Raw genomic sequence first — 25,826 nt, forward strand, 5'->3', positions numbered from 1 at the left:
AATGTGCATAAGGCTAAGTAGGAAAGGGTGGGAATGGATAATGGAGAGCCTACAGAAGTTGGATTTTATCCTGAGGGCACTGGGGGTGGGCGTAGGGAGAGGGACCAAAAGTTTAAGGAGGGAAAATAAAAGCACCTGTGCCTTACAGAGTCAAGCTGGGCCAAGGAAACTCCCAGGAGCGTGTGGAAGCCCTCTCCCTGATTCGTGGGCTCAAGCTCATGACCGCCAAGCTTCTCCCAAGCTTTCTGAACTGCTTCTCTGATGACTTCACGGCAGTTCGGCAGGCAGCTTGTTTGGCTGCTGGTGCCCTGCAGATCCACGATAATATGGTGAGTCAAGGAGACATGTACCCATCTTACCTGATCAACCCAAGAGGGCATTACCCTGTGCTTCATTCGTACATAGCATACTCACCATTCTGTGGGGACACAGAATGAGAGATCAGAACCAGGAAGGTGAGGAGATATATAGGCCACACCAACAGTTTGGACCACACTTAGCTCCAAGCCAGCCTAGACTTCACTTTAGAGCACACCCCTGAATCCTGTTCTCACCTCAGTTAACTAGCTTCTCATTACATGGGTGCTGATAGGCTTAGGGATCGACTCCAGTGAATCGAGTTATAATCCCTAGTTATTAGTGGAAAACCTGATGGAGGTATTCAAAAGAAGCCTATATGGCCATAGATCTGTGAGCTGGGAAAATCAATCTACAGACAGGAGATAAGAGCACTCTGCGCCCAAGCCAGTACTTCTGGCTCCAGCTCATTTTTTCACTAGATTTGATAGAGGGCCACTTTTCCAGTTAAAGCACATTTAGACAAGAGGGGTCCCTGTCTCTGGTTCATTCTTGCTCTGATTCTCTCCACTCAGCACTGCCTTTTATCCATCCCAGGTCCTTGAATGCCTTCTGAATCTCACACAGAGAGATCCCTGCTGGAAAATCAAGGCCTTTGCCATTCGAGGTATTACAGGAGTGGCCCCAGCTCCTCAACCTTCCCGTATTTTAGTATAGATGATCCCCAGAACCTCTTTAGGAAGAGAGTAGAGCGTAAGGGAGGGGATAATCACAGCTTCTCAGAAGTTCCTTGCCTGAGAAATTAAAGATTATTTTCTTGTTCTTTTTAATTTTTAGTTAAGGCGTCTAGGTCTATGTCAAACGCTTTAAGGCAAAGGGCTGAAAGGACAATCCCTGCCAACAGAGTTAGGTATGAGTTCCAAGTAGGTATCCACTGTTGGATATACTTGCTTTCTCTGGAGGTTTCAACCATAGGACTCTGTAAAAGTCAGACCAGATTCAAGACTGCTACAAACCTAAAATCCTGCCCTCAAATTTCCTAGAGTTTCTTTTTAGGGATTTTTGGCATTGTTTCTCTCTGACAGTCTGGCAGGTCCCTTTAAGAATCTGCCCTGGGTTAAGCTGTGAAGTAATTGTGCCTTCTTTCCCCATTACCCTGCCTTGACTAGGTTGGTCTTCTGAGTTATCTATCCCATATCTCATTCCTAGATAAATAGGTAAATTAATATATTCTCACATCCTAATGGACAAGGATGGCGTGGAATACCCCCCCCCCCCTTTCTGGGAATTCTTTGGGGATAATGTCCTATTCTAACCCATTCTTAAAATTCTAATGGTAATTGTCATCTAAAAGGGAAGGTAAAGACAAAATACTTAGTTTAGTATTTGCAATATTTAATTGCAAATTAAATAATTGCAAGTGGTTGCCTATACCTTATTATTATTATTTATTAATAAGGCCATTTCTGGATGCTAGGATATAGCAAGCTCAATCTTAAGTGACAGTGGAACACGCTGCCCTCTAATCTCTGCAGCTTTGGGACAAATTGGCCACGTGAATCCCCAACTGATAGACTCCCTGCTCTGGGCTATACACTATGAAGAATCACCAGGTGTACGACTAGAGGCTTGCCGTAGCATCCTAGCCCTCAAACTTCAAGGAGACCGAGTCAGGGACACCTTCCTAGACATGCTGCTCCTAGAGAACCATGATGCTGTTCTAAAGTAAGCACTAACCCTCTGGTTCCTGCTGTGACCTCTTTTACTGCCAACTCTCCCAACCTTGTTAACAGAGTATGTGCCTGCCTTTCCAGGCTGCTTAATGGCTGTAAAAAGCACAGGCTCACCTGGGCCATTCATCTACTGAGCAAGTGGGTAACAGAAAAACTGGCCTGAATTAGATTAAAAGTCAAGCTCATGTAGTTTACATACTTGTTCATCATCCCAGGTGGTTTTTTTTATTCAACTAACATTTATCAAGTGCCTACTTAGTGACGATAGGCTTTAGTGTCAAAAAGACCAGGATTTGAACCCCAGCTCAGACATGTGCTAGCTCTGTGAGTCTGGGTAAGTTACTTAAATTCTCTGAGCCCATTTTTTCATGTATCAAACGCAGACGGCACTCTGCCTTATGGGTCTGTGGTGATGAGTAATGAGATAACATGTTAGTACCTGTCATAAAGGTGTTCAATAAATAATATCTACTAGTACCTTCAAGTATATCATCTCAAAAACTACAGAACACCCCTACAAGCTAAGCATCATACAATTTTTGCAAATAAAGCTCAGCAAAACTGCAGTTAGGATTGGAACTTAGGATTCTTGTCTGATTCCAAGTCCTGTATTTTCCACCTCCATGCTTTAAGGATAGGAAGAACAGCCTAAGAAGTCCTTCTTACCTTTCAGAGAAATTCACCATGCAATGAAGATACTCAACTTAGAAAATGAAGGAAACCAAGAAATGCTTCAGAAGATCAAGAACAGGGTAGATAAGTACAAGCTATGTTTTCAAGAAAAAATTCAGGGCTCTCAAGGGTTCCTCAGACCCCTTTTTCCCCCTAAGCATGTACGTACCCTCTTCCCCAACACAGAAATACTTTCTACAGCCCCAGATACAATATCTCACTTGAAGATACAAAATACATCTGTGCAAGATAGGATTATAAAATCCTACTAGTAAAAAGTAAAACAAAGCAAAAACCCCCTTAGGCCTGTCAAGTAGCCCTCAAAATCAGCTGTTTCTGAAATATTGTTTCCTTTCCTTCCCTTTTTTCCCCCACCATCCTCTAAACTCAAGTTCTTTCTTTTTTGCAGATAGGCATAAGGAAGGAATGAGGGACTGGAATAGGCCCCCTAGATTTTTTTTTTTAATTAATTAATTTTTTTGGGCTGTGTTAGTTCTTCGTTGCTGCGCAAGGCTTTCTCTAGTTGCTGCAAGTAGGGGCTACTCTTCGTTGCGGCGCACGGGCTTCTCACTGCGGTGGCTTCTCTTGTTGAGGAGCATGGGCTCTAGGCACACGGGCTTCCGTAGTTGTGACTCGCCGGCTCTAGAGCACAGGCTCAGTAGTTGTGGTGCACGGGCTTAGTTGCTCCGTGGCATGTGGGATCTTCCCGGACCAGGTCTCAAACCCATGTCCCCTGCATTGGCAGGTGGATTCTTAACCACTGCGCACCAGGGAGGTCCCTAGATTTTCTTTTTCCTTCTAAACTTTCCTTAATTCCTAATCTGGGCTCTTTCACCAAAGGAACTCTAGCTGAACAGGTGGTTCTAATTTTTCAAAGCTGTTAGAGGAGATGAAAAATCGAGGGAAAAGGACTTTAAAAAGGCAAAAGAGGGCTTCCCTGGTGGCGCAGTAGTTGGGGGTCCGCCTGCCGATGCAGGGGACACGGGTTCGTGCCCCGGTCCGGGGGGGTCCCACATGCCGCGGAGCGGCTGCGCCCGTGAGCCATGGCCGCTGAGCCTGCACGTCCGGAGCCTGTTGCTCTGCAGCGGGAGGGGCCACGGTGGTGAGAGGCCCGCGTACCGCAAAAAAAAAAAAAAAAAAAAAAAAAAGGCAAAAGATTCTTCATATGATTCACAAAACCAATTTCACATCAAGCAAGCATTTCTTAGCAGATTCCTTTCATCATGTCCAAAAAGCTAAAGTGAATTTTTCAATAACAGATGTGAAAAATGTCCAACCAATATCACCAGAGAACAATGTTCTCAGGCAGTTACATACCACCTAATACTAATAAGCATGATGCAGTGCTACTTTATTAACGCTTTTTGATGATTTACAGCCTAGTATAGTTGTTTTTTTCAACACTTGTTCTGATTCAGATTCAAACACTAAGCCAAAAGGAACTGTTGATACAGAAAATATTCAAGATTGAGACAGTCATAGGAAAAGTGAAGGAGGAAGCAAAACGTGTTTACATGCAACCCAAACAAGGGCAAAAACCACTGAAATTCCATACTTTTCTCCAAGAAACTTTTCAGGGTAAGTTTTCTAGGGGTGAGTCCTATGCCTTGACTCCTTTAACAAGCCTTTTTCATGACTGGATGTTTGGGGACTTAGTTGTGAGCCCTGTAGGATGAGAGCCAGGAAAGGACACTTTCTTTTCTTCTTGGCCACCATCCTCTCAGTCCTTCTGTTATCGTTTCCTTGTCCCCCTCCCCCAGGCTCTGATTTGCTATCTGCCCCTTAAAAAAAGAATGATGTAATTCTATCTGAACCAATTTGAAAGTTAGGTCAAAAAACGGACGCCTTAGAAAAACAAAACAAAAAACTGCCGTGTGTACGTCTGGTTAAGCACTCAGAAAAATCCTTGAAGCTTAACCTTGAATAGTAATATTACCTCTGGAAAGTGAGATTATACGTACATCTACGCTTTTGCAACTTTAAAAAAAAAACGATTTCATAAAGTTCTCAGCTTTACATAACTCAACCTATCAGTTACGGTGAAAGGATCTTAAAAGTTCCAGATACAACCTAAATGATGAGGTGTAGACATCAAGCTGTACCAAAACATACTTACAAAATCAGTGTGCCCAGGCGCAGCAGCAGCCTCAGGTCATTCAGCCAGCTGCCCACCAGCCACCACCCCAAACCCAGGTCTTCTGCTTCCAAGTCCAGTGCTCTCTCTGGTACACCAGGCTCTTTTCCACCAACCATGAGAATATTCACTTGCCAGATTTGGGGAAGTTTCTTCCAACTGCCAGAAAAAAATGAGAGTGGAAAGTAACTTGAACACCAGCCTTCCCTCATGGCCAGCTTGCTACAAGTTGGCTGACTGAGGCCTATGACAGCACAACTAGGTGACATTCTGTCTCTTTGGGAGCAGTGCCAGCCACTGATGCAAGCAAGCACTGAGCAAAACCCTAATACACTTTTAAAAACATAATATACTCAAAACTTTTCTAATAGGATTGTGCTGTTTGGGGTTCGAGTAACATGATTAAAATGAATCAATTACCCCCAAAGTTGCAGAATTGGCCCCAATCCTACAACCGTCCCAAGTTACCTTTCACCTCAGCTGTTGATTTTCCCTATCGACCTCCCTCCTCCCACGTTTCTTCAGACCATGCCACATAAGAATCTAGCCCTAGAAAAAGGAAAACATTCTCTGGCATTTTAATAACTTTTCTAACTTTCACACAGACTCACAGTAACAAACAGGATACTGACCCCAACCCTCCCCCCAAACTGATGAAAGAGAACTCAAACGAAGGATGCAAATTCCAAATAAAAACTTCTAATGTCTCAAGCAGAGTAACACAGCAAATGCCACACAGTACACAGAAGCCTGAGGGTGATGATGAAGTTGGTACTCTCAAACGATCAGGAATCAGGGTTACTTCAGAACAAGCTCCTTCTTCCACCTCCAACTTCTGCTTTTACTTTTGTGCCTAGATGAGGTGGTGCTTCTTAGAAGACCGTCTGAGTTGTGTGACATTGAAGCAGTCATAAAGGTAAATGTAAGCACAGTCATGGTTATTAAGGTAAGAACGAATTTTCCCCCCCAAAAAAGTGGTGGTGGTAGGAGAGAATCACTACTGTCTTGTTTCTGGCAATCAAGGAGTAGCTAGTTCAGGTTAGAGGCATCTTGGTGAGCAGCAGCCCCTTGTCATATAACATGGTCGCCAGGGAAAGCTGGTCCTCCACACTGTCGCACGGCAAGTCCGCTACCCTCACAAACTCTGGGTAGGAGCGGAGCAGGAGTTCCATGGCATCAGCTTGCTGGGGGTATATCTCCAAGCACTTGGGCTCTTCCAGATGATAAACTCGGGAGTTTTCCACTGTATAATAGAGAAACAAATGGCCTCCCTCACCCACCAGCCGAGCTATACCATCCTGAAGCATGTGCACTTCTGTTTCTGTTGTCAACTGGGCCCCCACGTTTACGGGTTCCCCAGCCTCCCACCGAATTGGGAGCCCATAAACGCTTAGCGCCCTCTCCCTCTCAGTCAACACTGGGGGTAGAGAATCGTGGATGAAGTCTTTGGCTCTCTGGTCAGCCACAGCATCGACAGGGGCAAAGTGTCCCAAGCGGGCAACCAAGACCCGCACTTTCTCCATGAAAGCAGTTCTTCGCGGATCCTTAGACTCCGAATGCTGGGCCCCCATGTAATCCATAAAGTCTCGGGGCAGTCCCCTACGAAACTCCACATTTTCCTCCATTGCAGCCTGCACTGCCAGAGGCAGTACGGCCTCCAGGAAGTCGCCCCAGGTATTGCGCTGGTATGTGGACAAGGTCAGGTGCAGAGAGTGCACTCCATCCTGGCATTCGGCTTGGTGAATGAAGCCTCTGGGAAAATAGAGCAAATCTCCAGGTTCCAGCACCGTCTGCAGCACCGGCTCTCCTAGGTCGTCCTGACTGAAGTTGGGGCTGGATGTCAGGGCTAGTTCCTCGGTCGGAACCCGCGGTCGGTAGACCCGCCAGAGTTTCCTACCTTCCAGCTGCAGCACAAAAGCCTCGATATCGTCGTAGTGGGGGGCAAAGCCCTGCGAGTTGGGGGGCGTGAGGTAAACGTTGGAGCCTGCCATGCTTCCAAACTGCTCCTGGAGCACAGCCAAAAACTGCCACACGGTGGTGGAGAAAGCCTGCGGACAGAGGAGGCGCAGGGAGCAGCCGGCCCTGTACAGGGACCACGCGGCGGCGGGCAGGGCGCGGCCGGGTGGGTTCAGGGTCTCGCGCCGCCCACTGATGTAGCGCGCGGCGTCCAGGTGCTGCCCAAACTGCACCTCCTCGTCGCGCAGCATTGAGTCCAGATCGGCGGTAGAGAAAAGACCCTGGTAGTACGTGTGGTCCTGCCGCCGCACCAGCACAGCCTCGCGCTCCCATAGGCGCCGGTAGAAATGGTCGGGCGGCATGGGCGCGATGAGCCACTCGAAGAGGCGCGCCGCCCGCCGCCGGCTGCTGGGGATGCGGTTCAGCTCAGCCAAGACGCGCTGCAGCGGGGAGTCCCAGGGCAGCTCCCCACCCGCGCTTTCCCCCTGCGGCCCCGACAGCGTCGCTGGAGCCACGGACGGCGGGGCGGCCGCCAAGTGCTGGGCAGAGCACAGCACGGCCGAGGTCTCCACCAAGCGCGGCGGGGGGCCCGAGGCCTGCACCAGGCGTGCCGGCAGGGCGGATGCCTCCACCAGGCGCGCCGGCGGGGTCTGCGCCTCCACCAAGCGCGCCGATGGGGTCTGCGCCTCCACCAGGGCGCGGGGAGTCTGCAGGGATCGGGACGCGGGCGAGGCCTCTAACAGCTCCGCGGGCCCGAGGTGGCCGTACGGCTCCCGCCGGGTCACATCCGAGAGGGCCGCCGCCCCTCCAGCCAGCGGGTCCCTGCGATCGTCGACCATCGACTCCACCCTCGAGTCCTCCGAGTCCTCGCTCGGCAGCGCCTGGGCCCTCAGCGCGGCCATCCGGGACGCGACACTTCTCCTCAGCTGCCTTCGGATCTTCCTGGGCCTCAGGGGCAGGGCCAGGACCGACCCGCTATGTGGCTGTGGCTGGCGCCGGCGCCTCAACCGCCCGCGCCTCGGCAGCCCAGCGCTAGCCCGGAGCCCGTCCATGGTCCTACCCTCTCCCGAGCCCAGCGGGAGATGGCGAGAAACCGGCTCAGGCAGTCGGCTTCCGCAGTGTACTCTGGGAAAGGGGTGGGCCTCCAGCCGCCTCTGGGTTGTCCCCGCCCACCATTCTTCCGCCGGCGCCTCCGGCTGGCCCCTTTAGAAAATGTTAATTCAATGCATGGCTTCCCGCTAGAGCGGCGGAGTCCCTGCCAAATTAACACGAATTCCATATTTAGGGGGCAGTTTACAAATCAAGTTGCCAAGGACTCCAGGAGAAAGAAAGTTAGCTACTGAACTTTTTCCTTCTAGTGTCTGCAAATTGAAGTGTTCCTCGGGAGGTCCCCGTTTCTGAAAAACACGTTCCCCAGCAGCTTTGCATGAGAAAGCGCACAATTCTTGGTTTCAAGGAATGCCCTCAGGCAAAGTTCTAGGTTCAAATTTCGATCCACCTGGGTCTCTTTACAGACTGATTGAAGCCCTAAATTCCTCCGCCTAACTTCCCTTCCTCCCCTCTCCATTACAAATTTTCAGTCATTGCTCTCTCTGAAAATGAAGCTACAGACTTTTCTACTTTTATTCTTTATTTTATTTTATTTTTTTAATTTAACAAATGTTTACTGACTAGTAAGTGACAGACATTGCGATGGCATCGGAGTAACAATCATAGACAAGACAACGAAACAGACTATCACCTGCCTTCATGGGACACGTTTCAGAGGACACGATCAACCTGCAAGGAAATGCACACTTTCCTTTTTCTTCCCTTCATCTTTGCTAGTTTAATCCAGCTCAAACTTGAAGTTCATCTCCAAGGCTACTTCTTAATTAAACTGGAAAGGAATATTTTCTGACTTAATAATTCCATATTCAGTGAACATATGCTGACTCTACCTGCCCAGCATCCATCCCGGCCATCCACCCCCGCCCCCGCGACGAAAGACACTGAATTTCCTTTGAAGAACTTCCTCATCCTGTGCTGGGACTTCACTTGGTCTCCAGAAGTGCTGCAGAACACAGTGAATGCTCCCAGACTGTGGAAGGCCTGGCCACAATGATTGGCTTGTGCTTAACCAAGTGACCCAAGTTTCTCCAGTCAAAGTGACTCAGAGGAGCGTCACTATATATACAGGCTGCCTACGATTCTTTTTAGAGTCCACGTCTAGTGTTATCCTACTTCAGAAGGTCTTGAGAGGTGACCATATGCCAGGCGCTCTTCTAGACACCGGAGATGCAGAGGTGAGCGATATCCTCACTGTTTTTGGTGGCAGTTGAGCGTCCATCCAAAAAATTTCCTGTGTCCCCGAGCTGCTGCGGGAGACCAACTCTGAGTCCCACGTGTTCTCTCCAAGCTGCCCATGCTGTTTAGGAAGAGCTGCGCGCAGCGTCTTGGTCCAGGGGAACTTTGGTCCCTCGTCAATCCAGTTCACTCGGGCGGCAGGGGTGGGGAGGGGGCCGACCTGCGCCTCCTCAGGGGAATCGGGGCCATTCTTTTTTTTTTTTTTTTTTGTGGTAAGAGGGCCTCTCACTGTTGTGGCCCCTTCCGTTGCGGAGCACAGGCTCCGGACGCGCAGGCTCAGCGGCCATGGCTCACGGGCCCAGCCACTCCGCGGAATGTGGGATCCTCCTGGACAGGGGCACGAACCCGTGTCCCCTGCAACAGCAGGCGGACTCTCAACCACTGCGCCACCAGGTAAGCCCCCGGGGCCATTCTGTATTCTTGATAACTGCCCTTCACACCCACTCTGGGATTTTGTTTTATTAGCTACAACTTCTCTCTCCAGAATCTTCAAACTCACCTCCTCTGAACCTTAAATCGACTTCTTAAATCTGGGCCTCTCATTAACAGGCACTGTGGTAGGCATGAGGGTGCAATTGTTGAGAACATGGTCACTGTCCCCATGTAACTATTGTTGCTTTATACATAAAGATTACTTGTCTTCATTTGAAACATTTATGATAGATTACCAGGAATGGAATTGCTGGGTCAATTTAATTTTTGTGATTATTATAGGGCAAGATAATTTTTGTGATTATTATAGGTTTTACCAAACTTCCTCCCAAAGAGTTTACAACCTTGCAAGCAATTATGAGCAGGTTAGACTACATGGCCTCTAGGGCCTTTTCTGTGTTTCTGTTTGATCTCTCAATCTTCTTCCTCACATTCCTATCCAAACCCTTGAGAAAGCATTTCGATTTTACCCCTACCCAGGTGTCACATCTACACTTTTAATTTCTCACATGGTCTATTACAGTGGTCCTCAAGTGGGGGCAATTTTGCCTTCCCAGGGAACACTCAAATATCGTATATTAACACATATATGTGGAATCTGAAAAAATTGGTATAGACGATCTTGTTTACAAAGCAGAAATAGAGACACAGGCATAGAGAACAAACCTATGGATACCAAGGGGGCAATGGGAGGGGGGTTGGGATGAACTGGGAGATTGGGATTGACATATATACACTATTGATACTATGTATAAATTAGGTAACTAATGAGAACCTACTGTATAGCACAGGGAACTCTACTCAATGCTCTGTGGTGACCTAAAGTGGAAGGAAATCCAAAAAAGAGGGGATATATGTATACATATAGGTGATTCACTTTGCTGTGCAGTAAAAACTAACACAACACTGTAAAGCAACTATACTCTAATAATGATTAAGAGAAAAAAAAAAAAGAAATTGCAAACTCTACAGGCAGCTCAACATGTGGGTTTATACTGGGCCTTGATGAGAAACAATGTTGCTGGTTTCCCCTGCCATATTCTCTGGAACTCAGAACAAGAGACTTGATCAAGAATAGGAGAGAAACTTCAGTTCAAGAAAGAAGCCTTTTGACCTCATCAAACGTATAAGCTTTTGCACAGCAAAGGAGACCATAAACAAAACAAAAAGACAACCTACGTAATGAGAGAAAATATTTGTAATGTGACCAACAAGGGCTTAATTTCCAAAATATACAAACAGCTCATACAGCTAAATATTAGAAAAACAAAAAACCCAATCAAAAAATGGGCAGAGGGACTTCCTTAGTCATCCAGTGGGTAAGACTCAGCACTCCAATGCAGGGGGCCTGGGTTCGATCTCTGGTCGGGGAACTAGATCCCACATGCATGCCACAACTAAGAAGTCCACATGCTGCAACTAAAACATCCTACATGCTGCAACGAAGATCCCGTGTGCTGCAGCTAAGACCCAGCGCAGCCAAAATAAATAAATAAAAATAAATAAATCTTTAAAAAAAAATGGGCAGAATACCTAAATAGATATTTCTCCAAAGAAGACATACAGATGGCCAAAAGGCACATGAACAGGTGTTCAACATCACTAATTATTAGAGAAATGCAAATCAAAACTGCAATGAGGTATCACCTCACACCAGTCAGAATGGCCATCATCAAAAAGTCTACGAATAATAAATGCTGGAGAGGGTGTGGAGAAAAGGGAACCCTCCTACACTGTAGGAGGGACTATAAGTTGGTGCAGCCACTATGGAGAACAGTATGGAGGGTCCTTAAAAAACTAAAAATAGAGCTACCATATGATCCAGGAATCCCACTCCTGGGCATATATCCAGAAAAGACAAAAACTCTATTTCGAAAAGACACATTCACCCCAATGTTCATAGCAGCACTATTTACAATAGCCAAGACATGGAAGCAACCTAAGTGTCCAAAAACGAATGGATAAAGAATATGTGGTGTATATATATATATATACCATAAAAAAGAATGAAATTATGCCATTTGGAGCAACATGGATGGACCTAGAGATTATCATACTAAGTGAAGTAAGTCAGACAAAGATCATATATCACTTTTATGTGGAATCTAAAAAAAATGATACAAAGGAACTTATTTACAAAACAGAAATAGACTCACAGACATAGAAAACAAACATGGTTACCAAAGGGGAAAGGGGAGAAGAGGGATAAATTAGGATCTTGAGATTAAGATTAAGATTAATATACAGGGGCTTCCCTGGTGGCGTAGTGGTTGGGGGTCTGCCTGCCGGTGCGGGGGACGTGGGTTCATGCCCCGGTCTGGGAGGATCCCACATGCCGTGGAGCGGCTGGGCCCGTGAGCCATGGCCGCTGAGCCTGGGCGTCTGGAGCCTGTGCTCCGCAACGGGAGAGGCTACAACGGTGAGAGGCCTGCATACTGCAAAAAAAAAAAAAAAAAAAAAAAAAAGATTAATATACACATTACTGTATATAAAATAGATAAACACCAAAGTCCTACTGTTTAGCACAGGGAATTATATTCAATACCTGTGATAACCTATAATGGAAAAGAATCTGAAAAAGAATATGTATATATCAGAATCACTTTGCTGTACGCCAGAAACTAGCACAACCTTTTAAATCAACTATATTTCAAAAAAAAAAGGAAAGAAAGAAGCCTTTTAATTCTACTTAGTGGGCCTTCTACATTGCCTCCCAAATGTTTTTCAAACTGCTTTGGGGAAAGTAATAAATGTTTGTGATTAAAAAAAAAAAATGGGGCTTCCCTGGTGGCGCAGTGCTTGAGAGTCCGCCTGCCGATGCAGGGGACACGGGTTCGTGCCCCAGTCCGGGAAGATCCCACATGCTGCAGAGCGGCTGGGCCCGTGAGCCATGGCCGCTGAGCCTGCGCGTCCAGAGCCTGTGCTCTGCAACGGGAGAGGCCACAACAGTGAGAGGCCCGCGTACGGAGGAAAAAAAAAGGTCCACATCAAAAAAATCTTAAATAAAAATAAGTACCCTTATTAAAGCCCATTTCACATTCCATCTCCTCCCCAAAGGCTCTCCCATCTCCCTAGTCACAGGAGAACTTTGGCCCTTTCACATTGCTTTAGCACATTGTGCATGTATTGGTGTATTATATATCAGATTCCTTCTTAAACTTCCTAAACTGTAAACTCCTTCGAGCAAAGGACTTCCTTATGCCTCTTTCTCTTGCTTTTAGCACACTGCTCTTCACAGAGAAGATGCACAGGAAATGTTTGTGGGAAGCAGACCAACCAGAATTGAGTCCCTGCTACTCATTATCTGTGGCATTAGCTCAGTCAAGTTACTCTCTCAGATCTCGGTAATCTCATCTGTAAAGTAGGAGTAGTCATTGAACATACTTCTTCATAGATGTATGGAGAAAATAATGTTTTATTGTGAGCATAAAATAATGCATGCAAGGCACTTAGCACAGGATCTGGTACAGATCTAAACACTTAAAAAATTGTAGCTATAATTTATTATTATGGAGCAAGGACCTGTATGATGGCTTTTGTGCCTCTGGCCTAGTTCAGAGAAACTAGGAGTGGGGGAGTCAGAGAAGTTCTTGAATTGGCCAGGATGACAGCATGGGATGGGAAGATTAAGACTATTTTTGCCTGTGCCCTGTGGAAGTTTAAATGGGTGAGTGGGACCGTTTCAGACAAGGCCATCGTGTGAGGTATCGCTCTGCACAAAGTTACCTGGCCAAGGGCCAGAGTAGGGTCTGAAACCAACCGATGTTATCCTCGAAAGTCCTGTGCCCTACTCTAGGGCTGCAGTGTCTGGAGGAAGGGCCAGCAGAGGGGGAGCCCTCTTCCTAATTGACATACAGGCTGTGTGTGCTGGCCAGACCCTGATATCAGATTCCCCAGGGAAATATTGCAGAGGGCAGGTCAAGGATGGCACTGGGAGGTTTCATTGCTTTTTCAAAGGGAGCGGTTTTCAATAGACAGTGGACACATCCTGTAGTGAACTGGGGGGATGAGCTATGCTTCTCTGCTGGCAAAGCTGGGAAACACTGGGCTTAGCTAGACGAGAGCTGTAAATTTGTCTTTTCCACATCCTGTACAATATCTCCTCCTCTTAGTCTTTCCTGTGACCTCATCCTTTTCTTTCTTCAGCATTTTGTGATTTCCTCAAGTAAAGAATGTTGTTGCTATCTGTCTTCTAGTTTCCCTTGTGACTGGGAGACACCTTTTGGAGACTGACTTACTTTTAATTTCATCATTTTCCTGTGGCTCTACTTAGTTCAACAAAAGCAGCTATTAATAACCATTTTCAGAAATATATTTACTGGGACTTCCCTGGCGGCGCAGTGGTTAAGAATCCGCCTGCCAATGCAGGGGACACAGGTTCGATCCCTTATCCAGGAAGATCCCACATGCTACAGGGCAACTAAGCCCGAGCGCCACAACTACTGAGCCAGCGCTCTAGAGCCCGCAAGCCACAACTACTGAGCCTGCGCACCTAGAGCCCGTGCTCCACAACAAGAGAAGCCACCGCAAGGAGAAGCCTGCGCACCGCATCGAAGAGTAGCCCCTGCTCCTCACTGCAACTAGAGAAAGCCCGTGCACAGCAACGAAGACCCAACACAGCCAAAAAAAAAGAAAGAAAAAGAAAAAGAAATATATTTACTGACATGGAATAATGTTCTCAATATATCATTGAATAAGAAAAAAAGCAGACAAAATAAGTATTATGGTAGGATCCCATTTGGGAGATATATATGTGTGTGTCGATATGTATGTGTATTTCTATCTATCTATACATCCATCCATATATACGTACTACTGAAAAAAGTTTGGGAGTCTTTATGCCACAATATTTAACAGTGATCGTCTTTGGATGGTGGGATTCCAGGTGATTTTTATTTTCTTCTTCTTTGCATATTTGCCTGGTCTGGGTTTTCTACATTGTACATATCATTTGTGCAATTAAAAATATAGTGTTTTTTTTGGAATTCCCTAGCAGTCCAGTGGTTAGGACTCTGTGCTTCCACTGCAGGGGCAAGGGTTCCATCCCTGGTTGGGGAACTCAGAACCCGCAAGCTGTGGGGCACGGCCAAAAAAAAAAAAAGAAAAACATATATAGTGTTTTTTTAAACAACAAACTTCACTCTCCCTAAATCATTTCATTTCTTCTGATCTCTAATCATTGCTTGCCTTGCTCTTATTTTTTTGAATTGATATTATCTTTGTTTAATGAAAGAAATTTGACATTGAGATTACAGAAGTTACTAATTGTTCATCAGAGAAGCTGCTGTAGAAAAGAGGTTGAATAGAGCCAATCCCATGTTTAAATCTACATAGAATGATCTGAATCCTCTCAGAAAAGTTATCTCCCCCACCATATCCCATTGTTAGATAGTTATACCTTTGGATAAGTCATTGCCTTTTTCATTCATTCTTTATTTAAAATTCAAATACACTGGGAAGGTGTAATAATTTGCCAGGGCTGCCATAACAAAGTACCACAGACTGGCTGACTTTAACAACAGAAGTTTATTTTCAGAAAACAATTTCTGGAGGCTAGAAGTCCAAGATCAAGGTGTTGGCAGGGCTGTTTTCTGGGGCCTCTCTCCTTAGCTTGTGGATGACTGCCTTCTCCCAATCTTTACATGGTCTTCCCTCTGTACAATTCTGTGTTAAAATTTCTCCTTTTTATAAGAACATCAGTCATATTAGATTAGGGTCCATTTTTACAATCTCATTTTAACTTAATAACCTCTTTAAAGACCATATCTTCAAATACAGTCACATTCTGAGGTACTGGGGGTTAGAACTTCAACACATGAATTTTGGGAGACACAATTTATCCCATAACAGAGGGGTGATATACACTAAGTCACAAATTCCTTTAAGCACTTTTCCTTTTTAAAGGAAGGATAACATGATAAGTTGTTGAAAGGGGGATAGGGAGAAAAAGAAATTAAAGAAAAAAGAAAAACAAGTGTCCAGGGTAGTGGTTCTCAGCCCAAGATGATTTTGCCCCCCCTCCCTTCCAGGGGACATTTGGCAATATCGAGAGACAGTTTTGATTGTCACAACAGGGGAGATGCTACTGGCATCTAATGCGTAGAGGCCAGAGATGCTGCTAAACATCCTGCAATGTGCAGTACAGCCCCACAACAAAGAATTATCCGGCCCTAAATGTACCAAGGTTGAGAAACCCTAAGATAAACTTTTGGATGACCCCATCAACATAAAAGTGTGGATATCTTTGATCCAGTAATACTGCTTCTAGGAATCTATCCTACAGAAATATTCATCCATGTGTACAAACATATATAGATATAGAGATAGAGAGAGAGATAGAGACAGAGATATATACAGATGCTCATTGCTTATCATTTCAAAATTGGAAATGACTCAAATGTCGACTAAGTTTCAAGAATTCTTGTTAAAAATAATGACTAGGAAAGATGTTGAAAATATATTGTAAACTGAAAAATCAAATTGCAGCACAACATATATGTTGTCCCTTTTTTAAAAAATCCATATACATTTATATATAGTTTCTTTAAAACCACATATGTTGTATTTGTGTGTGTGACTGCACAGTTGAATATTTGAAGTCAGAGGTTGCCTCTGGGGAATGGCATTATTGGCAATAGAAGAACTTTCATGTTTAACTTTATACATTTGTGAATAATTTTGCTTAAGACCTCAAGGATATAGGACTTTGCTTTGGCAAATGTGAGACAGATTACAGTCTAACTTTGAGACTACTGACTCACTAATTTGTAAAACTATTTTACCAAATTACTGTAAATTAGGGATCAACAAATTATAACTCTCAGGTCAAATCTGGCCTGACTTCTGTTTTTACACACCCTGTGGACTAAGAATGATTTTCATATTTTTAAATGGTTGAAAAAAATCAAAAGAAGAATAATATTTTCTGAAATAAAATGTGTACAAAACTCAAATTTCAGTGCCCACAGATAAATTTTATTGGAATACAACCACACTCATTCATTACAAACTGTCTGTGGCTACTCTCATACTACAATAGCAGAGCTGAGCAGTTTTGACACAGGCCATCAGGCCCACAAAGCCTAAAATATATACTATTAATATTTGGCCCTTCACAGAAGTCTGCCAAGTCCTGCAGAACATCATGTAAGATGCTGTCTAGGATGTTGAACTTCCAACTCTTTTGCTCATGGACCCTCTAAAAGAATTGTGAAAAGCTACGTCACCTCTTCACCTTTTTTCATTGGCATCAAACATTTTTTTTAAGTTTAAATAGACACAAAGCATCTAATTTCTAACATCTACATAGTCCAGCATTTATATATATTGATATTTTAAATTAAAACTGTTACATCAGGCTTCCCTTGTGGCGCAGTGGTTGAGAGTCCGCCTGCCGATGCAGGGGACGCGGGTTCGTGCCCCGGTCCGGGAAGATCCCACATGCCGCAGAGCGGCTGGACCCATGAGCCATGGCCGCTGAGCCTGCGCGTCCGGAGCCTGTGCTCCGCGACGGGAGAAGCCACAGCAGTGAGAGGCCCGCATACCGCAAAAAAACCCCACAAAAAACTGTTACATCACTTTAAACATCCAACTAAATCTATAACAGTTCGATACCTACCATCATCCATTTAAAAAAATTATAAAATAAACAAGCTCTTCTTTGAAGTTGAAAATTTAATGTCTTTTTTTAAGCTTACATTTCCATTTTGAAATAACTTCCAGACAGAATTTTATTCTAATATACTATATGTTTATGCTTGAAAATATTTTTCATCATCATAACACTGTCTGTAACAAAAATATGTATTTAAATTGAGGTTACGGTTATATTCTCTTGTCATAGTCTGGGTTTTTCCTGGGATTCCCTGACCTCCTAAATGATTTTCTTTTTAATTTGTATTCATTAAGTTTCATTCTTGTGCTGTATAGTTCTACGGGTTTTCACAAATGCATAATGCCATGTATCCACCATTTCAGTATCATGCAGAATAGTTTAACCACACTATAAATCTTCTGTGCTTCCTCTTTTCCATCCTCTCTTCCTCCCCGCAAACAACTGACAATCAGTGATCTTCTTATTATCTCTGTAGTTCTGCCTTTTCTAGAATGTCATATAATTAAAATCATACATATGTAGCCTTTTCAGGCTAACTTGTTTCACTTAGCGATACATGTTCAAGGAGGTTCACCCAAGTCTTGTGGCTTGAGAGCTTATTTCTTGTCTGTGAACAATATTTCATTGTATGGATATACCACACTTTGTTTTTCATTTCACCTACTGAAGGTTGATTCTGGTTTTTAATGATTATGAATAAAGTTGCTACAAACATTCATGTGCAGGTGAGACTTACAAATTAAAAGTTAAAATGATATGACCCGTCACAATTGATTTATTCAATTTTTTAAGTAATGAAAAACAAGATAATAAATAATGTGTTGGTTCTTTTTCCTTAAATAGCAAAAATACAATATAATATGTAGCTAAAATTGTAAGTTATTTGTGAAATAAGAAATATTATACAAGGCATGGTGTTCTCTCTGCATATATGTAAGTGGGCATATATCAAACTTTGGGGTTAGGCTTTTGAGATTAATTAAAGAATAGTCAAGTATGGGTTGGCCAAAAAGTTCGTTCGGGTTTTTGTACCATCTTATGGGAAAAACCCGAATGAACTTTTTGGCCGACCCAATATAAAAAATCAGAAATAATCCCATTAAATTCATTAGACATCATAATAAAATTTTTCCTATTTATTTAATGAAGGAGGAAGATATATACATACACAAGGGACTTCCCTGGCGGTCCAGGGGTTAAGACTCCATGCTTCCACTGCAGGAGGCACAGGTTTCATCCCTTGTTGGGGAACTAAGATCCTGCATGCTTCACAGCATGGCCAAGAAATAAATTAATTAAATTAAAATTTAAAAAAATTCACCATTTGTAGTACCACTAGAGGTTTGCTCCCTGCAAATACACAATTCTGATGTATTCTATTTTGCTTGATCCTATCACAAAAGAAAAACATGGTGCATTTATTTATAATGCAGTTTTCCTGCACCACCACATTCTGGTAAGGAGCTCCAAAGACTGCAAAAATTCCAAATTCAAACCTGGTCTTTTTGTCAATGTAGGTGATAGTATGTATTTTAGTTAACAGTTTGGGGACTTCCCTGGTGGTCCAGTGGTTACGACTCCGTGCTCCCAATGCAGGAAGCCCGGGTTCGATCCCTGGTCAGGGAAATAGATCCCGCATGCCACAACTAAGACGCGGTGCGGCCAAGTCAATAAATATATATATATATTTTTAAAAAGTTTGGGGCTTCCCTGGTGGTGCAGTGGTTGAGAGTCCGCCTGCGATGCAGGGGACACGGGTTCAGTGCCTTGGTCCGGGAAGATCCCACATGCCGCGGAGCGGCTAGGCCCGTGAGCCATGGCCGCTGGGCCTGCGAGTCCGGAGCCTATGCTCCGCAACGGGAGAGGCCACGACAGTGAGAGGCCCGCGTACCACAAAACAAAACAAAACAAAACCGTTTGTTAGCTTGATTTTTAAAAATTATTTATTTATTTATTTGGCCGCGCCCAGTCTTAGAAGATCCTGCGGCACGCGGGATCTTTTAGTTGCAGCATGCGGGATCTAGTTCCCTGACCAGGGATCAAACCGGGAGCCCTGCAGTGGGTGGGAGTCTTAGCCACTGGACCACCAGGGAAATCCCTACTAGCTTGATTTATAACATTTAAATATTTAGACGTTTAGTAAATGGAATTCCATTTGTACTTTGGCCCTAAGCTAAGAATAAATTTGGGAATGAGATAGATAACTCTCTTACTATTTCATAGAGTAATACAGAAACCTAGATTAACATTAGAACAGCCTAGATTCCTGGGAATGCTTTAACCTAGGTACAAACTCAACTACGGCCATCACTACTTTGGTTTATAAGGTGAAAATAGAGCAGCGCTGTGTCCCCAGGGGCTGTTCACCCTGAGTGAATCCACCTTAGCACACATGAAGAATAAAGCTCTTTAGTCATTGCTACTACAGTTCCCATAGCTGCTGCTACGACTACATATTAATAAAGACATAGAAAACACAGGCTAACCCCAAAGATCACCGTGTGGAGGTCCAAGCCTTGGGTGGGAAATTCAGGCATATTCTCCACATTAGGCTGCTGACTGCAATCAAAACAGGCAGGTCTTGGACTCATAGATTCTATTCTTTCATTTATTATGGTAGTTCACAGAGCTATTCTGATAAAACCATGGCTGAAGAGGCTTTCTCTTTGGATCTGTCACATGAGACCACATTTTGCACATGCGCTCACATGTTAATATCTCTCTGCAGCCTGTGAGGCCCCGCACACCAAATCCCTGGTCACAGAGTCCAGTCCCGGGCCTAAGCACAAGAAGCAGAGGTCATTCATCACTTGTCAAAGATCTACGCACTGCCCGGGAAAAAAGAATTGCGATGGGACCATTTGGATCTGACAACCAAGATCTCTAGCTAAGTAAAAACTCAAGTTTTTTCCAGGGTCGTGTCCTCTTCCCCTAGAAGGAAAGGTAATTATTTCTCGGATGAGCCCTTCTCTTGCTCCAAGACACAGGCAGCAGTGGACCTAGTCACATTCTTCTCTTTAACTGATGTTGTGTATCTCTTTGTCATTATGTTTATAAAGAAAAATCTGTTTAACAGTAAACCTGGCTCTTTAATGTGCACCATTTACACAGAGGGTTAAAGAAAATTGACAACACATTAGGTGACAGTCCATATTTTTCCATAACCCAGAAAAGTCCTATATTAAATATAGGTCAGAACTCCAAATTTTACTAGAATAGAAATATTCAAAGACCCAGAATCTTTTGTAAGCTATACAAAGAGCCCTTTGAAACCCAAACTAGAATCCCATTAATCTAGGAAAGAAAATCTTAAGTGATGTTTTCTATCTACAAGTCTAGTCTTGTTTTAGAGCAAGTTCTTTAACTGCAGCCCAGAAGGCAATAAGGAAGCCATGTCACTGGACTGTTACAAGAAAACAGAGCTAGTACAATATTTTCCACCTTGTACTGTGTGGGTGGGTGTGAACACTTTTAGATCCCTAGGAAGCATTGCTGCAGTTTCACAAGGCTGATTAGCAATTCTCATGAGCCTCCTTAATGTACTTAATGCTTAAAAGATTAAGGCATCATGGGAGAGTTACAAACGGTATCTGTATCCTAAGCTGGGATCCCGTAAGAGCACACAATATCCAAAAAATTGCCATGGAAGAGGAAAGATTCAGAACTCATAGTAGCAGAACTCATCCAGCTTTCTTTCCTAAATATTGATTGCTGTTTACACCCTAAATAGCTTTGGGACATTCAGTGATTAAAATAAAGCCAATATTAATTTCTCTCTCCATTTTTCTCCCCCTAATCAGATCCTCTCTTCTGGTTGCACTGTTACGATCAGAAATATAAAAAGCAATAATTTCCACTATGAACACCTAGCAGCTATTGAACATGGGGGAAAAAAGAACTTTGGGGGGATATCAGTTAAGTATGTAAAAGAAAATCTTCCCTTTTCCTGACTCATGTAACCCATGTTTTTATTTATTAATTTACACACTTCAAGTTAAATACTAATCCAAAAAGCACCATCACATACATCAAAATTATTTCCACATCTATCAAGTCTGAAGATTCTGAGATCTGGCTGCCATGAGACATTTGAGACAATAAATAATTCTGTGTGAGTACTTTCTCAGCCCTTCTATCTTTGACTTTGTCATTTCATAATGAAAGGACTTTATTGTGCTCTCTGCATCACTGGCAGGAACAAGAAGCCTGAACGGAACCCTTCAGTCAGTCAGCAAGGCCAAACAGAGGGTCTATTAGGCCTTCGGTACTCTGGGAGATGTAGCAGAAGCAGCAGAAATGGCCCTTGTCTTTGAGGAGTGTACAAAGGGTTCTATAAAACACACATATAAGAACCTTTGAAAGACAGTATGCTTAATCTAGTAGGAATTGTGGGGTACACAGAAGATGTGTTGTAGGAGTCCAGGGGAGAAGGGCGCTGGAGTAGTCATGGGTCTCAGGGATAGCACGAGCCTTAGATAGAGTGAGGGGAGGAGGGAAGATCTTCCAGGTGGGGGGAAGGACACGAGAAAAGCTGGAGGATGGAACTCGGCAGGGCTCCACGACATCTCCATTTTCCTCTTGTGTTTCCAAATCGGTTCACTTGTTGCTTCACAATAAAGAAGCAGGTCATCCATTCTCCTTGCCCTTGTGCTTTCTATCTGTATCTATTCATATTAATAAACTGTTATAATGACAAAATATTCCAGAGATCCTTGCCTGTCCTTCCAGACTGAGGCAGTTGTAGGAGAGTTTTCCCACACAGAATGTTTTGGCTGTCTCCTTTCCATTGCTCTTTCCATTTTTCGTCTCCTTTCTTCTGCCACAGACATTCGCTAACTCCACAGGTTGATTAGACAAGGGATTGCTGCCTATCCTACTTTAAAAGGAAGCTTCTGTTTGGCCCAATTTGTGGGAGAAACACTATGCTGACCTTCTCTTTGTCGAGATCTAGAGAAATTTTCCATTTTTCAGCTAAGATTCATGTCCTTATTAGTTTACATATTCCATCTAAGTTAGCATCCCTTAGTGAACTACATCAACAGAAATCTTCCGGACCAGACTAACAGCAAAGGGAGGGCGGTGGGTCGAAGGAAAACACCTGCGTTAGAATTTGTTCTTTAGAATTTGTTCTCTCCCATCCCACAACCTCCCATTGGTTATCACTTAATCCTCCCACTCCATCGTATCCTTTCTGGAAGAGCTATACTGTCAACAAATAGTTACCAAATGCATGTATTATACTTAGGCATCATGGCTGTGCCAGGAAGTGTAAGACAGTTTTTCTGACTCTGAGGAGTTTGTTTTCTTACTGGATAAAAGGGGCTCATTTGTTGGAGGCAGCAGCATCAGTGCCTCTCAGAGGTCAAGAGTGAGCTGGATACTCTGACTTTTTTGAGACTTCAGCTATATTTTTAAAAATGAAGTGCCAAAATGAAATTTCTAAAAATACAGTAGGTTTTTAATGTATCCACTTAAATTATTGCTTTTAACACAAAAAATTACAATGACTAACTTTTGAAACAATGTCAAAAATCTAAATTAACATGAATGTTCATAGCAATATTATTCATAATAGCCAAGAAGTGGAAACAACCCAAATGTCCATCAACTGATGGATGGATAAATAAACTTTGGTGTATCCATACAATAAAATATTATTTGTCAATAAAAAGTAATGAAGTACTAGTCCATCGACAGATGAAAGGATAAAGAAAATGTGATTTTATATATATATATATATATATATATACATATACACACATATAAATGTATACCCACATATACAATGGAAATACTACTCAGCCATAAAAAAGAATGAAATAATGCCATTTGCAGCAACATGGGTGGACCTAGAGATTATCATACTAAGTGAAGTAAGTCAGACAGAGAAAGACAAATATTATATGATATCACTTATATGTGGAATCTAAAAAAATGATACAAATGAACTTATTTACAATAAATTAGGAGTTTGGGATTAGCAGATACACACTACCATATACAAAATAGATAAACAACAAAGACCTACTGTATAGCACAGGGAACTATATTCAATATCTTGTAATAACCTATAATGGAAAAGAATCTGAAAAAGAATGTATAACTGAATCACTTTGCTGTGTACATGAAACTAACACATTATAAATCAATATACTGAAGTACTGATAAATGCTACAGCGTGGCTGAACCTTGAAAACACTATGCTAAGTGAAGGAAGCCAGTTACCAAAGATCACATATTGTATGATTTCATTTATATGAAATTTCCAGACTGGACAAATTTTTTAATTTGTCTATTCCTTCTTAAACCAATCGTCTGTTGATGCGCACTTGGGTTATTTTCATGTCTCGGCTATTGTAAATAGTGCTGCTATGAACATTGGAGTGCATGTGTCTTTTCAAATTGGAGTTTTCAACTTTTCCAGATATATGCCCAGGAGTGGAATTGCTGGATATATGGTAGCTCTATTTTTAGTTTTTTGAGGAACCTGCATACTGTTCTCCATAGTGGCTTCACCAATTTACACTCCCATCAATAGTGTAGCAGGGTTCCTTTTCTCCACAGCCTCTCCAGCATTTTTTTATAGACTTTTTTCTTTTTTTAACATCTTGATATAGACTTTTGGACGATAGCCATTCTGATCGGTATGAGGTAGTGCCTAATTGTGGTTTTAATTTGCATTTCTCTAATAATTAGTGGTGTGGAGCATTTTTTCATGTGCCTGTGGCCATCTGAATGTCTTCTTTGGAGAAATGTCTGTTTAGGTCTTCTGCCCATTTTTTGACTGGGTTGGGTTTTTTTTTTTTTTGATATTGAGTTGCATAAGCTGTTTGTACATTTTGGATATTAACCTCTTGTCAATTGCATCATGTGCAAATATTTTCTCCCAGTCCATAGGTTGTCTTTTAATTTTGTTGATAGTTTCCTTTGCTATGCAAAAGCTTATAAGTTTGATTAGGTCCCATTTGTTTATTTTTGCTTTTGTTTCCTTTGCCTTAAGAGACAGGTCCAAAAAAATATTGCTACGATTTAGGTCAAAGAATGTTTTGCCTATGTTCTCTTCTAGGAGTTTATGGTGTTATGTCTTATATTTAGGTATTTTAACCATTTTATTTTTGTATATGGTGTGAGGGAGTGTTCTAATTTCATTCTTTTACATGTAGCTGTCCAGCTTTTCCAACACCATTTGCTAAAGAGACTCTCTTTTCTCCTTGTATATTCTTGCCTCCTTTGCAGAAGATTACAGAATATCAAATTTATATAAACAGAAAGTAGATTAGTGATTGCTTAGGGCTGGGAGAGGTGGGAATGGGGGAGGGAGAGTTGGAGAGGGGAATAGGAATTGACTGTTAATGGGGTTTCTTTTGGGGGAACAGATATGTTCTAAAATTAGACTGTGGTGATGATTGTTCAACCTTGTGAATAAAATGAAAAAACATTGCATCATACACTTTAAATGGGTGAATTGTATAGTATGTTAATTGTACCTCAATTTGGCTGTTTTTAAAAAATCTAAATCGAAAGGCTTTTGTGACTGTGAAAGGCCCACAAGTGTAGGATGCTGTGCAGTGTGGAGTAGTGAACAGAACACTGGCTTTGGAAGTCAACATGCCTGAGTCCAAATATTTTGCTGCTTATTAATTATGTGACCTTTGGTGAGTGACTTAAATTCTCTGAGATTTATTATTTTTTAAAATAAATTTATTTTATTTATTTATTTTTGGCTGCATTGGGTATTCGTTGTTGCATGCTGGCTTTCTCTAGTTGCGGCAAGTGAGGGCTACTCTTCGTTGTGGTGCGTGGGCTTCTCATTGTAGTATCTTCTCTTGTTGTGGAGCACGGGCTCTAGGTGCACGGGCTTCAGTAGTTGTAGCACATGGGCTCAGTAGTTGTGGCTTGCAGGCTCTAGAGTGCAGGCTCAGTAGTTGTGGCACACGGGCTTAGTTACTCCACGGCATGTGGGATCTTCCTGGACCAGGGCTCGAACCCTTGTCCCCTGAATTGGCAGGCGGATTATTAACCACTCTGCCACCAGGGAAGCCCTGAGATTTCTTTCATTCACTGTAAAATGGTGACAATAATTCCTACTTCCTAGGACTGGGTTTTGTTTTTTTTAAAAAAACATTGATTCAAAAAATATTTATTAAAGAGTTATTACATTCCAGGAACTGTTCTAGGTTCTGCGATATAGCAGTGACCAGGATAGTCAAGGTTTTCTACATTATAACTCATGCAAACAAATCTAGATTTTTACATGAAACTTGTCCACTGTAAAACATTGGCAATTACTTTAAAAATATTAAAAACACTGAAAACTAACACTGTGCAAAACACATCTGGGAGCCAGATTTTGCCCTTGGGCTGAGAGTTTGTGACCCCTGATGTAGGCTTTTCAGAGGGTGAGTTTCTAGGCTATTGCTCACCTGGCTGAACCTCAGCACCCTCAGCCTGTTCCCATGTGCTGCCCAGCACCAACCAAAGAAAAATTCCTCAAAAATTCAGAGGAATCGTCCTAGCAAGTAATTGAGCTAGGCAGTGGCCTGGATCTCACCCATCTGTATAAGATGCTGCAGGCTTCCTCAGTGACCCAGTGAGGCCCCATTCATTTTCCATGCCTGGGCTGAGCTGGCACTTCCTACAG

General features: G+C 43.1%; 2 protein-coding genes across 14 annotated transcripts in view; one reads left to right on the forward strand and one right to left on the reverse strand.

The window, feature by feature from the left end:
• Positions 1-7,913, reverse strand: part of RIOX1 (ribosomal oxygenase 1) — a 28,476-nt gene extending 20,563 nt beyond the window's left edge. For 9 of the 13 annotated variants that reach the window (XM_067731000.1, XM_067730990.1, XM_067730982.1 and 6 more), the window contains exons 1-3: positions 5,469-7,913; positions 4,819-4,995; positions 147-308 (exon numbers count right to left, since the gene is read on the reverse strand). In XM_067731000.1, the coding sequence (XP_067587101.1) occupies positions 5,871-7,844 (1,974 nt within the window). In that variant the 5' untranslated portion in view covers positions 7,845-7,913 and the 3' untranslated portion in view covers positions 147-308; positions 4,819-4,995; positions 5,469-5,870. Of the gene's footprint in view, positions 1-146; positions 3,782-4,818; positions 4,996-5,468 lie in introns of all 13 variants that reach the window. The other 4 variants (XM_067731020.1, XM_067731010.1, XM_067731029.1 and 1 more) reach the window with 3 other exon arrangements.
• The window catches only part of HEATR4 (HEAT repeat containing 4), a 35,615-nt gene extending 15,143 nt beyond the window's left edge, over positions 1-20,472 (forward strand). Inside the window, exons 10-16 of the mRNA XM_067731160.1 lie at positions 149-329; positions 895-964; positions 1,833-2,022; positions 2,704-2,782; positions 4,121-4,299; positions 5,716-5,752; positions 19,914-20,472. Coding sequence (XP_067587261.1) covers positions 149-329; positions 895-964; positions 1,833-2,022; positions 2,704-2,782; positions 4,121-4,299; positions 5,716-5,752; positions 19,914-20,072 — 895 coding nt within the window. The 3' untranslated portion in view covers positions 20,073-20,472. The remainder of the gene's footprint in view (positions 1-148; positions 330-894; positions 965-1,832; positions 2,023-2,703; positions 2,783-4,120; positions 4,300-5,715; positions 5,753-19,913) is intronic.
• Positions 20,473-25,826: the final 5,354 nt, after the last annotated feature.

Source organism: Pseudorca crassidens, chromosome 1 (genome assembly GCF_039906515.1).
Source record: "Pseudorca crassidens isolate mPseCra1 chromosome 1, mPseCra1.hap1, whole genome shotgun sequence".
Classification (NCBI taxonomy): domain Eukaryota; kingdom Metazoa; phylum Chordata; class Mammalia; order Artiodactyla; family Delphinidae; genus Pseudorca; species Pseudorca crassidens.